At 37.4% G+C, this 13,415-nt stretch overlaps 1 protein-coding gene across 17 annotated transcripts in view; it reads left to right on the forward strand.

Annotated features, from left to right (window-relative positions):
• Window positions 1-13,415, forward strand: part of MAGI2 (membrane associated guanylate kinase, WW and PDZ domain containing 2) — a 756,464-nt gene that overhangs the window by 670,984 nt on the left and 72,065 nt on the right. For 14 of the 17 annotated variants that reach the window (XM_087764980.1, XM_087764982.1, XM_087764983.1 and 11 more), the window contains one exon: window positions 13,120-13,211. In XM_087764980.1, coding sequence (XP_087621106.1) covers window positions 13,120-13,211 — 92 coding nt within the window. Of the gene's footprint in view, window positions 1-7,724; window positions 7,767-13,119; window positions 13,212-13,415 lie in introns of all 17 variants that reach the window. The other 3 variants (XM_087764995.1, XM_087764994.1, XM_009462907.2) reach the window with 1 other exon arrangement.

Here is a 13,415-nt window from a genome sequence, read left to right on the forward strand (position 1 = left end):
TCTCCCTGACATTTTTGTTTCATGAATGCCGTAAGCACACATTTTAGCAAATTCAATGTGTCAAGTCTTTGTTTGCTTTTATTCTTTACATAGTGCTAGTGTTTCCTGAAGAGAGAAAAAACAGGCAGAAAATCCATTACTGAGTCAAGAAATTGTCATCTAAATTGCGTATATAGGAGGGAGAGTTTCAAGATAATACACACTTAGTTTCCTACCATATGGCTGTGTCAGGTTGCTTATCTTCAGTAAAGACACACCCTTAAAGTGCACAGGAAAAGTTCAGCTACCTTAGGGTTTTTTAAGTACTTCTTCTCTCAAAGCAAGTTTGCCTTATCTCCTGGCAAGACCAGAAAAGAAGGAGGTTCATCTTCTAAAAATAGTGAAAAGAAGTGAACAACCATGACCTGGAAAACTCAAAAAGAAGGAGATAGTGCTAGGTTTTTGTTTCTCTCACAGTGAGACCCTGTTACTAAACAGTTCATTTTCGTACTGCTATAGCTCTGGATTTCTACAGATCCTTTTATCAGAGGATCTCACCGCAGTCAGCACTCACCAGGACCTCATCAAAGCCTCCTGCTTCCCTATCAGGGAGTTGAGCAAGTTATGCATGACAGAATAGTTCTGTGAGGAACACAAGTGACATGACTCAAAGCGGAGCAAGAACTAGACCCAAGGAGCCTGATTCACAAGCTTTTGCTCTAACCTCTCAGTATGCTAATCCCTACGTAATGAGAGCAAGAAAGGGGCTTCAAGCAGGAATTCTCCCTGAAAAAGGACAATTTTCACTCTACAGGAATGTTTTTCCACGTTAGGAACATGAAGGACCTGCAGGACCCTGTGCGATAGGGAGATTTCAATTTTTAATGATCAGATATGAATTACAAAGGACTACTGCTTCCGCACTGGAAACAGTTTCATAGAGGCAGTTCTACCAATACAGCTTGGAGACAAATCAAATGACGCATTGGTACAGAAACAAAGTGCAACCTTATTTTGTAAGTCATAGCTCCTTGGAAAATTGTTTGTCACAGGTTAGCTGTTACCTGTCAGCTCTTACCTGTTAGCTGTCACCCGTCAACTGTGCTCAATAGCGCCAAGTAGCCAAAAAGGAGCATAAAGTTTTTCCAAAGACTGATGAAGACTACATCACCCGAAACAGCTGCCTAACAGCAAAAGAAGGGAAATTGTTTTTGTCTTTCTTTGCCTTTCCTTTCTGCAGCTACGTCTTTCGTCTTTCTTTGTCTTTCCTTTCTGCAGCTATGTCTCTCTGTCTCTCTGCTTGTTTTTGCCCCCCCCCCCCCCGCCTTCCTTCTCCCTGCTGAACAGAACCTACCTAGCTTTCTGCTGTTACATTATTTTGCAAAACTCAGAACTGGAGAAGACCTGCTCAAATAACTGGATACTTTTTCCTTTTTCCATCCAACTATTAATTTTGGGCAAATCCTTTAACTCCTTTCTCCTTATGAAAAATCTTAGAGTGTAAATGACAGCATGACTCTGCTGATAACCATGGGAGTTAGGTACAGAAGCTAGAAAATGGAATATCAGATCAGGAATTTCCTATTAATGAAAAAAATTATAAGACTTGATATGGACCAGTTGTTACAGCTGTAACTGGAGCTCCACAGTTGTCATTGGGAGAACTCATTCTCCTGAATTTAACATTTTTGCCTTTATAAATTCTCCTTATGCTCTCTTTTATTTTATATTGAACTCTGTTTATTGTAAATACACAGTTCACAACAAACTTTGTTCAGAGGCCTGTTTAGGGAGATTTTAGTCAAACAGGAGACAAAAAGCTGTTGGGAGTCATAATGCTATACTATTTCTCTAGTTATAAAATATATAATAGAAATTTGGTTTTATATTCCTCTAAAGAAAGCAGTAAAATAAAACATTTTTTTACAGCAATTAGGTGACATTTGTCCTTCAGTTAGTGCAGTAGTCCAAGACTGGTGATGTGACACAGAAATGCCAGTAGAAGACTGAGATAAGCCAGTGATAATCTCACATTAAAAGTGAAATCTGAACAATTACAGTTCCACCTTTTACTGGAAGGAAAAAGTTTCCTTCCTTCAAAATCTCCCATGTTATTTTCTCCTCTGACCACGGTATCATGGATTTACCAAGTACTTTCAAAGCCATCAGCTGTCTTATGCACTGTAAATTTTTTTGCTGCCAGAGAGTTAGAAAAATTGGAAAAGAACCAAAAAGCAAAGTCCACCAACAGCTGTGAAACATGTAAATGGCAAATGTATTAGCATAATGCATTATTAGCCTTCATAAAATAAGGATGTATTCGTACACAGACTTATGAATACTTTCTCTAAGGGTCACAGACAAGCATTTCAATGCATATTCACAGGCTACCTTTCCTCTGGAATATCACTGCAGGTATTCAGCACAGATATGTGTTAAAGTATCAGCATGAGGAAAGATTTGTCAGACAGCATTATACTGAATCATAATGCGTAACTTTGAAAATACCATTCTTGCAGAAAAATACTAAGGCCATCAGGGTTTCCTAAATGTGATACTCACGGAACATAAGAAAAAATATTAGGAGTATAGAACTGAATGCATTGTCACCTGAGGGGGTCTATCGCATAGTCTACAGCTAAGCAGAATTTTCTTGTCAGTGCTTGTTGGCTGAAGACCTACACAGTTACAGTCTTAAAAATTGAAGGAAATTTTTCATGTAATTGTTACTGCAATTTTTTCAGACAGTATTTTCGAGAAAAAAAATTTGCCTCTAACGATTTTCGCCATTTTTGCTCATCTCTAGTCTAAAAAAATTGACGTTTTGGTTATGGTGCTTTAAAAATATATATACATATGTGTGCATACGTATATATACGTAGCACTATGATAGCATTAAATACATGGTATTCTGAAGTACAATATAAATATAAAGGGGTTTTTTTGTGTGGGTAAAGGGTTTGGGACTATAAATTCAGAAAATTAGACTCCAGTTTCAAATCTTCCTTGAGCTCGGTTTGCCATATCTTTCGATATTTCTGTTCACCAGTTACTGCCCTTAATATTAGTAAGACATGCCTGCCTTCACTTAGTAAATAAAAGAGTATTGCGAAATTACTAATTATTACGTATTATCATCAAACTACTCCTTGACCTAGAGTATGAGCAATTGAGTTATAGGAAGATGATTTCATAAAGTAATTTCCAAACAGTACAGGTTGTTGTTTCCCTTGCCTCTGTTGCTACCCCAAGCAACAGCATAGAGAATGTCTAAGAACTTCTATTACTAAATGCATGTAACCCTTTTTTTTAATAACAGATGATACATAACAAAAGGAGAGGAAATTTAGCAGACCAATGTCAAATAATTTTATATTGTTCATCGGTGCAGAAAGAGTTACTCGCCATGACAAAATGGATTTGTTGGTTATAAGAACTGACAGTGAAACCAAAAGCATTTTCAAATGGAATTATGAGAATACCATCATCACAGTACTGTGGATGTAAAGTGATTTTGATTGCTGGATTGCCAAGTAGGTCCCAAATGACCTATGCTAATATGAAGAGTCAGTTTTACAGCTGATGGCAGTATTAAAGATGCAGTATTCCTTTCTCTTGACCAATTTACACTTTACTAAAAGATATAGAAATAGATTTTCATCTGCAAAGTGGTAGGGTGTACTTCAGAAGTCAAAGTAATAATTTAAGAAAACTGACTTGTAAGCATTGGGAAATTGGTCACAGGTGCATGAGACCAATGGGAACTGCATTGCCTATGTGCTGTTTCAAACTGCTGCTTGCTCAGCTTTGGAAAGGACATTTTAGGATGATCATATTCACTCTGCTCATTTGTAAAACTCCTGTTTACCTAAAGCATGGCTAGGACTGAGATGCTGAAATATAAATGTTTCCTAGTTCTAGTTATGTTCCATGTATTTAGCATTCAACAAAGTATGATCCAGAAAATAACACAGTATGGACAATAAATATTATCATCCTTACCTTTCATCAGCATAATTCTTTCTCCAGAGAATACCGGTGACTCCACTGGTGCAAATAAGAATACCCTTGTGTCATGTTATAGGTAAACTGTGCTCCTAGGGCTGTATCTTGACAGCAAAGAAGTCTGGCATTTTTGCCACTGGTTTCAGTTAAGTCAGGGTTGTGTCCCAGGTCTTGTTTATTGTTCATCTGTTTTCACAAATATTCTGCAGCTTTCAGTTTCAAAACCATGAGTGTAATTTATTTTAGATTAAACATGAAGCCAGATGTGCAAGCTTTTTACTATTCTGTCTTCTAATAGCAAAATTAACGTTGCCTTTGCATTCATTTGATATGGAAGGAATCTTGATGTATAGATTGAAATGCACAGCTGCATCTTCGTTCCCCAGAGCACATAGAGTAGTCCCCATGGTGGAGACTTATTTCAGTTACAGTTATATACAAGTAGCAGTTCAGAAGAAGGCTTCTTAGTTTTACTTTCCCAACTCTTGTTTCTAGGACAGGTTAGCTGAACTAAAAAAATTAATGCAGCAAATTTACAAAGTATTTTATTATTCATTCAAGCTCTACTTTGTAATTATTTCATCCTATTTCACATAAAAGGCTACAACTACTCATGGCAATGCAGCCGCAGAAGTTCAACCAAAAAGGCTTCATATGGAGAATATAGAAATCTGATGTCAACATTTTAAAACTTTCTACACTTTGAATGCCTGTTCATGGTGGCAGTGTTGGGTTTCCTGGTCTCTTTGTCCTGGTCTCTGTCCTGGTCTCTCCAAACATGCCTTCTGCTGCCTCATTTTCTAAGAGGTGGAGGCAGGAGGTTTAACATAGTAAAAGTTTAGGCAATGTCAAAATTAATTTAATAATAAGTAAATGGAAAGTTTCGAATTGCCTTGTGCAAAGGTTAGTTTCCTATAGAAATTAATTGACAGGGGTTTATGAAGCAAAGCTTGCTAGAGTCTCTCAGTATTTTGGTAAAATTACCAGTTCAATCAGTTTGTTCTTAACAGATACAAGGCAGCAGGATGTGCACAAATGACGTGCATTCCACTTGGCTGAGGATCAGTCCCAGTAGTCCTTCCTCTTCACTTGGAAGTTGTTGTTCTGTAGAGTATTTGAGCCCAGAACTATATGAGTTTTGAGAAGAACTACCTATATCACTGGATTTGACATAGGGAGACATTGCTAATAAAGTCCCTTCTTCTATGTTAAATGTTCTTCACAAATCTTTCCTCTTTTGAAGTTTTCTACTATTTGCTAGCAGTTTGCCTATCACATGAGCACAGCTATTTAGAGGTTATATTCTATTTTTCAAAGTGCCTGTGACATAATTACAAATATCCTGTACTGCACACAGACCCAGACTGCTGACAGCAGATTATTCCTAAAATGAACATTGCTTTGCTGTAGTTACTAAAAATACAAGTCTGCACTTAGGCTTACCTTTCTGGTGATCATACATTTAAGAACTTTAAGGCTTGATTCAACACCTTCAGCATAGTGCAGTTCCAAGTTTCGTGTGTGTGAATTCCTAAACTACAATGAAAACAAATGCTAGTTGCTGCATGGTTGATTACAAGATGATAATTAACACCATGAGACTCTATATGAAGTTCTGCAAGGCAAAGAAAAGACACCTATTCAGGTAAAAAAGACAGATCAGGCTTAATGATATTAGTTTTGAAGGAAACTACCTCATTGACAGGCACTTTTGCTTGACCACAAACAATAGTTTACAAAAAAGATGATACTGCTAACTTACTTTAAATATATGGCTATCTTAACATAGCAAGCTGTTCCCTAATTTGTCACAGTTTGAGCATAGTTGTGCTTCTTTCACTTTGCCGCTTGAGGCCAAGTCTGGGGGATATTAGGGTGACTGCAAGCAGAAATGGAAATACAGAATGAACCAATCTTACAGCAGCTCCAAAGAGCAATTCTAGCTGGACAACCAAGAGAAAAGGCTTGCGTCCTTTCAAACCTAAAAGCTTATTGAGACCATCAAGATGAAATTGCTTTCTCTACGTTAAAATCATTCTATCTCTTTTAAGAATTCCATTAAAATCTTGAAAGGATGTGAGTAAAAACATCATTTCTCCAAGTTTGCAGTGGAGCAGCATCAGTTTCAAAGGTTTTGGTTTTCAGAAGTTGTGCTCGTGGAATAATTTACATTTAGATAGCACCTCTCGTCTTGAAGGATCGCAAATCACTTTACAAAATCTGAAGTGTGTGAAGGAATTACCTCCTTTAGCCACCAAAGACGTGCAGCCACCTATAAACTAAAACACCATAGCCCACATGACACAACTCCTAACACAGCCGGTGAACGCAAATACAACAAGAGCACCAAATCCAAAGGGATGTTCCCATCCAGTGGAATCTCTAGACTGTATTTTAGGTAAGCAGGGTAGCAGTCATCTGAATTTGAGCAGGTCATGGCTGTTCTGTAAATATTCTTACCAAAAAAGTCATAAGACATTCAGTGACCTCCATCTCCATTTTGGGGAAAATGTCTTTGCCCTAGAACATTAATTCAGTATTGACTCAAGTGAACTATGAATTACTCAGCTGCTACCATTACAATCTATGCTGCCTTTAGGAAGCAGTCCACCAAAAGGCAGGTAGCTTTAATCCAAACCCTTCCAAAGTGACAAGGAGCTGTCCGCAGAGGAAATACTGTCGTCTCATTTCTCTCACCACATCTACAGATTTCCAGAAGGCTTACCCAAAATTGCTGGCCTCCAGTGCATTCTCTGGCTTCTTTCTGCCTGGAACTACCTGCTTACAGTATAAAGTCCACTCCTGTCTTCCTTCTATCTCAGAAAGATAATATATACTCATATGTTGCATCACTGTCCTACAGATGCTGATGTGACAGACCTTACCCTGTTTACACCATGAAATATGCATGGTATGATATTCTGGTTTAGTGTCACATGAATGCGTTAGTGCTATATTTACCTTCTTGTTGTTGGTAGGTCAATGGAAATCACCTCTGGTTTGGGATGTTTTGCAATTCACTCTGGATGCTGCAGAGATAATAAAACAGAAATTCTTAGTCGAACATTTCAAAATCAGCAAAGGAAGTGTGATGGTGAACTCAGCTATGGACTTGTTCAATATTCTTCTAACGCCAGCAAAGCAGTTGTATATGAAAACAAATCAGTTATTTGCTGCATTTCATATAGTGAAATGCAAATACGTTGAAACTACCTGCATGAAAAGTAGGTTAAATGGGTTTACCTGCATTTGCCCTCACATACAACTGGTTGTTGTTATTGCCAACATACATCCTTCTAGCAAAATCTTGCTCTTCTTGATAATAAAAGACATTTTGCAATTGAGTTGAATAAAAGCAGTGGTCAAGTCATCTAAACACAGCCATTAAACTTTCCCTTTTATTGCTGTACTTCAATAAGCACAAATATTGTCACTAACTTCCAGAATTTTAGACACATTAAACATTTTATCTTCATCATAACCTATGTTATGTTAAAGGAACATTACCATCTTACCATCTAGTTCACTTTGCGTAGAAATGGACAGGGAGATCTACGTCTAGCAGACATACATACATGTACCACCTAGGAAGTCAGGAAGGAAGGAAGGAGAAAAAAAAAACTGCAATAAAAAGTAGAAATTGCACTTCAGTATTTCAGAACACAGCAGAATAATTGATGCTGCACCTTTAAATAACTTGAGAAATGTATTTCATCTGAATTCCCCATTTTCCTATTCAGAACAAGTGCTGCCCAGGACTGGTTTTCGAGTGGATTCCTCTGGCAAGTATTCTTCAGCCTTCATTGTTCTGTAAACTAGTTGTCCTTCATTTTGTGTTTTAGTTATTCTCCTTTCTTTAATCATTTCTCTAGATAATGGCCAGTCATGACTACCCAGTCACCATTTATTTTTGTATGAGCTTTGTGGGGTTATAGAATGCTAACTCTAAATCTTTTTATAATAGATTTGCATTTTGAGCAAGGAAAAGTATTTCTTTGTGTATGTTTAACAATGTTTTATGTGTACTTTCATATGTTAGTGTTCACTCTTTAACATAAAAATGTATCTCTATAACTCATCCCAAATCTAAGCTTAAGCAATATTTTGTGTAAAACTGAAATTAATTCTATCACAGAATCATAGAATGCTTTGGGATGGAAGGGACCTTTAAAGGTCATCTAGTCCATCCCCCCTGCAATTGGCAGGGACATCTTCAACTGTCTTCAATTGCAAAAGAATCAAACTGATGTATTATGCAGACCCACACATCCCTTGCTCCCGTACATACATCTTGTTCTGTAAAAACCTAAAACCAAAAACTTTCAAAAATAGAAGCTTTTTTGGGTGTTTGAATCAACATTGGTCTTGTAAAGTGTTTAAAAAACAGCAATATTTGATTTCCCGTTGTGATCATGTTAAGTGAACTGTTAAAACAGGCATCCCAAAAAAGCTGTTTTGACAATGCCATTAAAGTATTTTCTAGTCCTACACAGGTTGGACAGAGCTCCTAAATTAATTATGATATTGGACTGGTTTTGCAGACCCCAGTAGGATATACACATTTAATAACTCTGTTGGCACACCTATTCTTTTTTTCTTTTTCTGTTTGTTTTGCTGATTTTTATACTAAAATTTTTATTTACCAGCTTTTCCTCTCTATAAATATCAAGAGGAAATACGTATGTTTTTTAAAAAGCTACTCACGTTGGAGACCTGCAGACTCATGACTGCTTTCAAGCTTTTAACATCTTTCAAGAGCATTTGAAACTCAGATAAAAAGTTATTGTAGATTTGTGTCAATCACAATTCACAATTCACAATTCAGAGTAATGATTTATATGGAACAAAAATCTTCACCATCTTCAGCAAAGGAGTCCAAATTAATTTTCATTTTTAGCAGGAAAGTTGAGTACACCCAGAAAGACTGTAAAATTATTACAACAAAGTTCTTCATCCTTGTTTTAATTGTAATATAGAAGAGATTTAATAATAAAAAAAAAAATCACATCTTCACCTATGAGATCTCACTATTGTTCAGTAACAATCTATTCTGGTACCTTTACATTTAAAGCAAATTCCCCATGATCCAGGAACCAGAAAGCAGAATTTCCCAGTGTCCTTTACCATCCTCACTGTGCAGCAATGATCAGATCACAGCTTGTCCAATACCATTCTCAAGTTCATAGGGGAACTAGCTGGTTTTATAACCTAGCAAAGTGATTTTTTTTTTTTCTCTTCTAGTCCAAATGATCATTTAAGAATGTTTTCCTTTACACAAAAAGAAGAAACAAAATGCTATAACTATAAAAAAGACAATGAATTTCCTAGCAGGCAAATCTAAAGTTCTTTTTCTAATATAAATGTGCAGAGAGGCAAGGGAGAACAAGGAACATTGCCATTCTTGCACGGGATACCCATATTATATGATCAGAAATATTGACTTTTAAGTTGAAACTCTCTTTTCAGTGAAACTGGTAAGAGATGGGACATTCAGGTGTATTAAGTTGACTGGAAGGGAAAGCAAACCATGCAAAAGACTATACTAATTCAGTCTTGGCTTGACTCCCGTGTCTGCAAGCATATTCATTTCTTCTTACTTGGCATGAACTAGAAGGTGCTAATCTAGCTTACAAAGAGAAAAAAAAAGGCACATTTTCCATAATGAAGTTATATTAACCAACAGTTGGCAGTATATTGCAAGGCAGAGGAGCATCATTTTTCTCTAAGTATAGGTAATTTTTTTTGTGTTATCAACTGAAAATCTGCTCCAGCAAGAAAAGGCAAAATTTAGTTTATCTAATGATTGTTTGTGAGGAAACAAAAGTACCAGAATCCTAGAGAAGCAAGCACTGAAGAAATTTCAGATTAAATATAATCACTCATATGGGTAAGAACACTTGATCAATGTACATTCAGGAATATTGAAACTGCTGCCACATAATAGTAGGGGCTTTCAGTAACTCTACCAAGCATGAGCTCCTGTAGTAAAAATACATAGTAGTGAACAATTTGCCTGTCTTTAAGAAAGAGGAAAAAAGGGATTTCATCATCAGCAAGGCTTTAGAACATACTTTTGATTAAAGACTAACTGCTGATATGGAGGTAAACTAAGACCTACTGCAAAAGGAGTTCATCAAAAATTGGTTGTGAGACTTAGCTGGTAACTGACCTTTTGCACCAAACAAGCGATGCATGTTTAATCAATCTAGACCTCAACTAGACATTTTACAAAATGCCAGTTATAATTGAAGTACTTCCATGTTAGCCTGGAGAAGACAGTGCTTAGCACAAAACGTGAAGAGGAATGGCTAGAAAGCAGATAAGCAATTCTACTAAAAGAACAGCTTCTGGACTAAAAGGGTAATTAGTGGAGATCCTGGCAGTAAGTCTTCTGTTATTTTCATTAATAACCTAAGCACAAAAACTAACGGTAGAAATGAGGTCCACATTCAGACATGTAACTTCAGGTTATCTATGGTGTAGTTGTCTCCAGACCAATGCAGAGGTGGTCAGTGCAGCTAATGGAGTCATATCATACCAAGCATGAAAGCTGAAACAACCAGTAACAGCAGTGGAGGAAACGCTGCTTAAGTATACTAGTCAGCCGCTAGAGATAATATGATATTACTGCAAAAAAGTAAGTAAAATCATGGGGTGCAATCCATCAGTGAAATGCTGAATGAGGCAGCTGACCTGGTGACAAAGGCCACAAACAGGCTTAGGCACCCAGTGTCTTCTTTACTATTAAGGTCCATGTGCTGTTTGCTTGCAGAAGCTTGCAACAACAGGGAGCTGGACTAGATGACCCAGGGATCCTTTCCAGTCCCATGTTTCGTTCTTTTCAGTAGGACAGAAAAGAACATTATTTTTTAAAAGCAGTTTTCAGTGACCTGGTAAGAGTTGGCAGAGAATGGGCTCCATAGACTTCCAGCTCTTTGGGAAGGAAGGCTCTTTTGAGCAAGCACGATGGCATAGTCAATCCAAAGGCTTCCAGACTATGTTAAAGCTCATAGAAAAGTATGCCCATATACAGCATTTTTAGCCTAAACCTTTTCGTGGTCAACCTGGCTTATCTATTCCATTCTAAATGAGTAGAAAACCAGCCTCTTTTAAAAAAAAATAGTACCTCTTATTTTGGAGTCTGGTGCCAACATTGGTTTTGATCAGCTTTGTCAATGTATGTGCTTGAGGGACGTTTTCATCTCAGTGTGCCAGAGCATGTATTCTTCACAACCTGGCATTCTTATACTTTCTTAATGTATTCCCAACTGTGCATATTCATTCATGTGTGCACAAATGAAGGTAGTGCTTGCTTTGTGACAGACTGCTGGAAACAGTGCCTTTGAGTGTTAGACCTGGGCTATAAATGCTGATCCTACTGTGTCTATCTACAAAGCCCTCTCCCTACTACTAGGCCCCATCCTTGTTACACTTAGGCACAGCAAATCAGGTAAAGATAAGGTATCGTTTTCATCTTAGAATTCCTCTGCCTCTCACAACTTTGAAACAACCTTTGCACTAAGTCAGCGTACTGTACATATACACAAACTTCATTTGTTCTTTTATTCACTATTGAGACACTTATGAAATAAATTGAAAAAAATCAGGATAATAAACTGTTAGGATCTGTTTGGGTTTTTCTTCTAAATAGAAGCAAGTGGTAGGGAAAGGTAATACTTTTGTTTTACCAACTGAAATATTTGTGATTCAGTCTCACTCATAACAATATACATTGCTGAAATAATGCACTATGCTGCTGTCTAGAGAGGATTTTTATTGCACGGTCACAGTATAGAGCCACTGCATGTAGTTCTGTGTCTCTGTCTTTGCAAGACTTGACTGAAACTCCATCAGCTTCAGTCCCAGACTAAAACTGGGATCTGTCCAACTCTGCAGTTTATGAGGTGTCCACCGATGGCTCTGGGGAGGGGATCTGTAAATGAAAGTCGCTGAAGTACTGTGTTTCGGCCATCTGTAGTCCCTCCCCTCCTGAGGAAGCAAAGCACAACTGGAGACACTATGAACAGTTTGCTGAAATAAACCCACTCATCCCACTCTGTTGGGGTTGGCAACAAGCTGACACTGGCCAAAAGCTGTCACAATTTATAGACCAGAGTGCAATCTGTACGAAAGGTCATTCCTGTTAATCACTGTCCTGCTTCAGGTGATGAGCCAAAAGCATCTCTGAACATGCAGACAAAGCGATTGTCAAAATAGACAGCTGCTTAGTCCTCTGACTGCTCACAGTTTCACTTTATACTATTTGAAATTTTATTCAAAATTTCTCTTTTGTGTTTTGAGGGCATCGAGACTCAAAACAATGGGCTCTTTCAAATGAAGCTAAAGACACTTTTATAATAAACTGACTTTTAAAAACCACTATGTTCTTGAACTGATATATTCCAGGGCAGAATATATGTTTACAGGCAAGTTACATAGGCATATGGAAGCACAATCTTAATGAGTCATAAAGCTGTTGAGACTTTAATTGAGTAGCATTAAGGAGTTCAAGTTAATGATGTTAGCTTTCAATTTAAACCCTAAGACTCAGAGGCTTATAATGATAGCTTTCGTCAAAACTCTTTATTGAGGGTATTACCTGAAAGTGGAGTACTTAAAAGCTACATTACATAAAAGGACATACTGCTTTATATCTGTATGTGGAACTGAAACGGCCTGTAATGATTATGCACCTTTTGTAAGTTGAACTGATAATTTTTCTATGTATGTCTATCTCCCATTTCAGCTTATTTTCTTTAGGTTTTAATGAACTGCAAGGAAAACAAATTAAATACCAGAGGTGGATGAACAGCAGTATATTATGCAGTCAGTTGTAGGAAGAAGGCACCTTTATAACCTCTATTTTGGACAGACTTTTCCAGTACTGTTGTCCTGTGGATGTGTTCTAGCTTGGTTTAGTGTATTCTACTGAACATAATCATCCTCCAAGATATATCTCCATTGTCAAGTCTCCTCCTTGTCTGTGTACAACACATTGTGTCCCATTTGTTTCCACCAGCTCTAACCAGGATGCCATTAGTCATGTGCAATGAACACAAGGTGGGAGGGAAGATGGTGCAAATTCTCAAGACAAAGCCAAAATGCCTTGCTCAGTGGGATTTCCCTTTAAACCAGGTCCCGATTACAAGGAGCTGGATGTTCACCTTCGGAGAATGGAGTCTGGGTTTGGCTTCAGGATCCTGGGAGGAGATGAGCCTGGACAGCCTGTGAGTGATTTCTTCCTGACTTTCCTTTTTATAACTCTAAAATCTGTGTAAAGGTCAGAAAAATCATATTACTACAGTTGGACTCAAATGAACACCATGTTAAGGCTGTAAGTAAAATGGCTTTTTTATTCATCCATAGAAGAAGACAGGACTCTCAGGTTGTCCGCATCTAAAAGATGTCACAGTAAATTAAGTTAGAATCAG

This window comes from Nipponia nippon, unplaced genomic scaffold (assembly GCF_047370975.1).
Source record: "Nipponia nippon isolate SJK-2023a ecotype South Korea unplaced genomic scaffold, ASM4737097v1 scaffold_3, whole genome shotgun sequence".
Classification (NCBI taxonomy): domain Eukaryota; kingdom Metazoa; phylum Chordata; class Aves; order Pelecaniformes; family Threskiornithidae; genus Nipponia; species Nipponia nippon.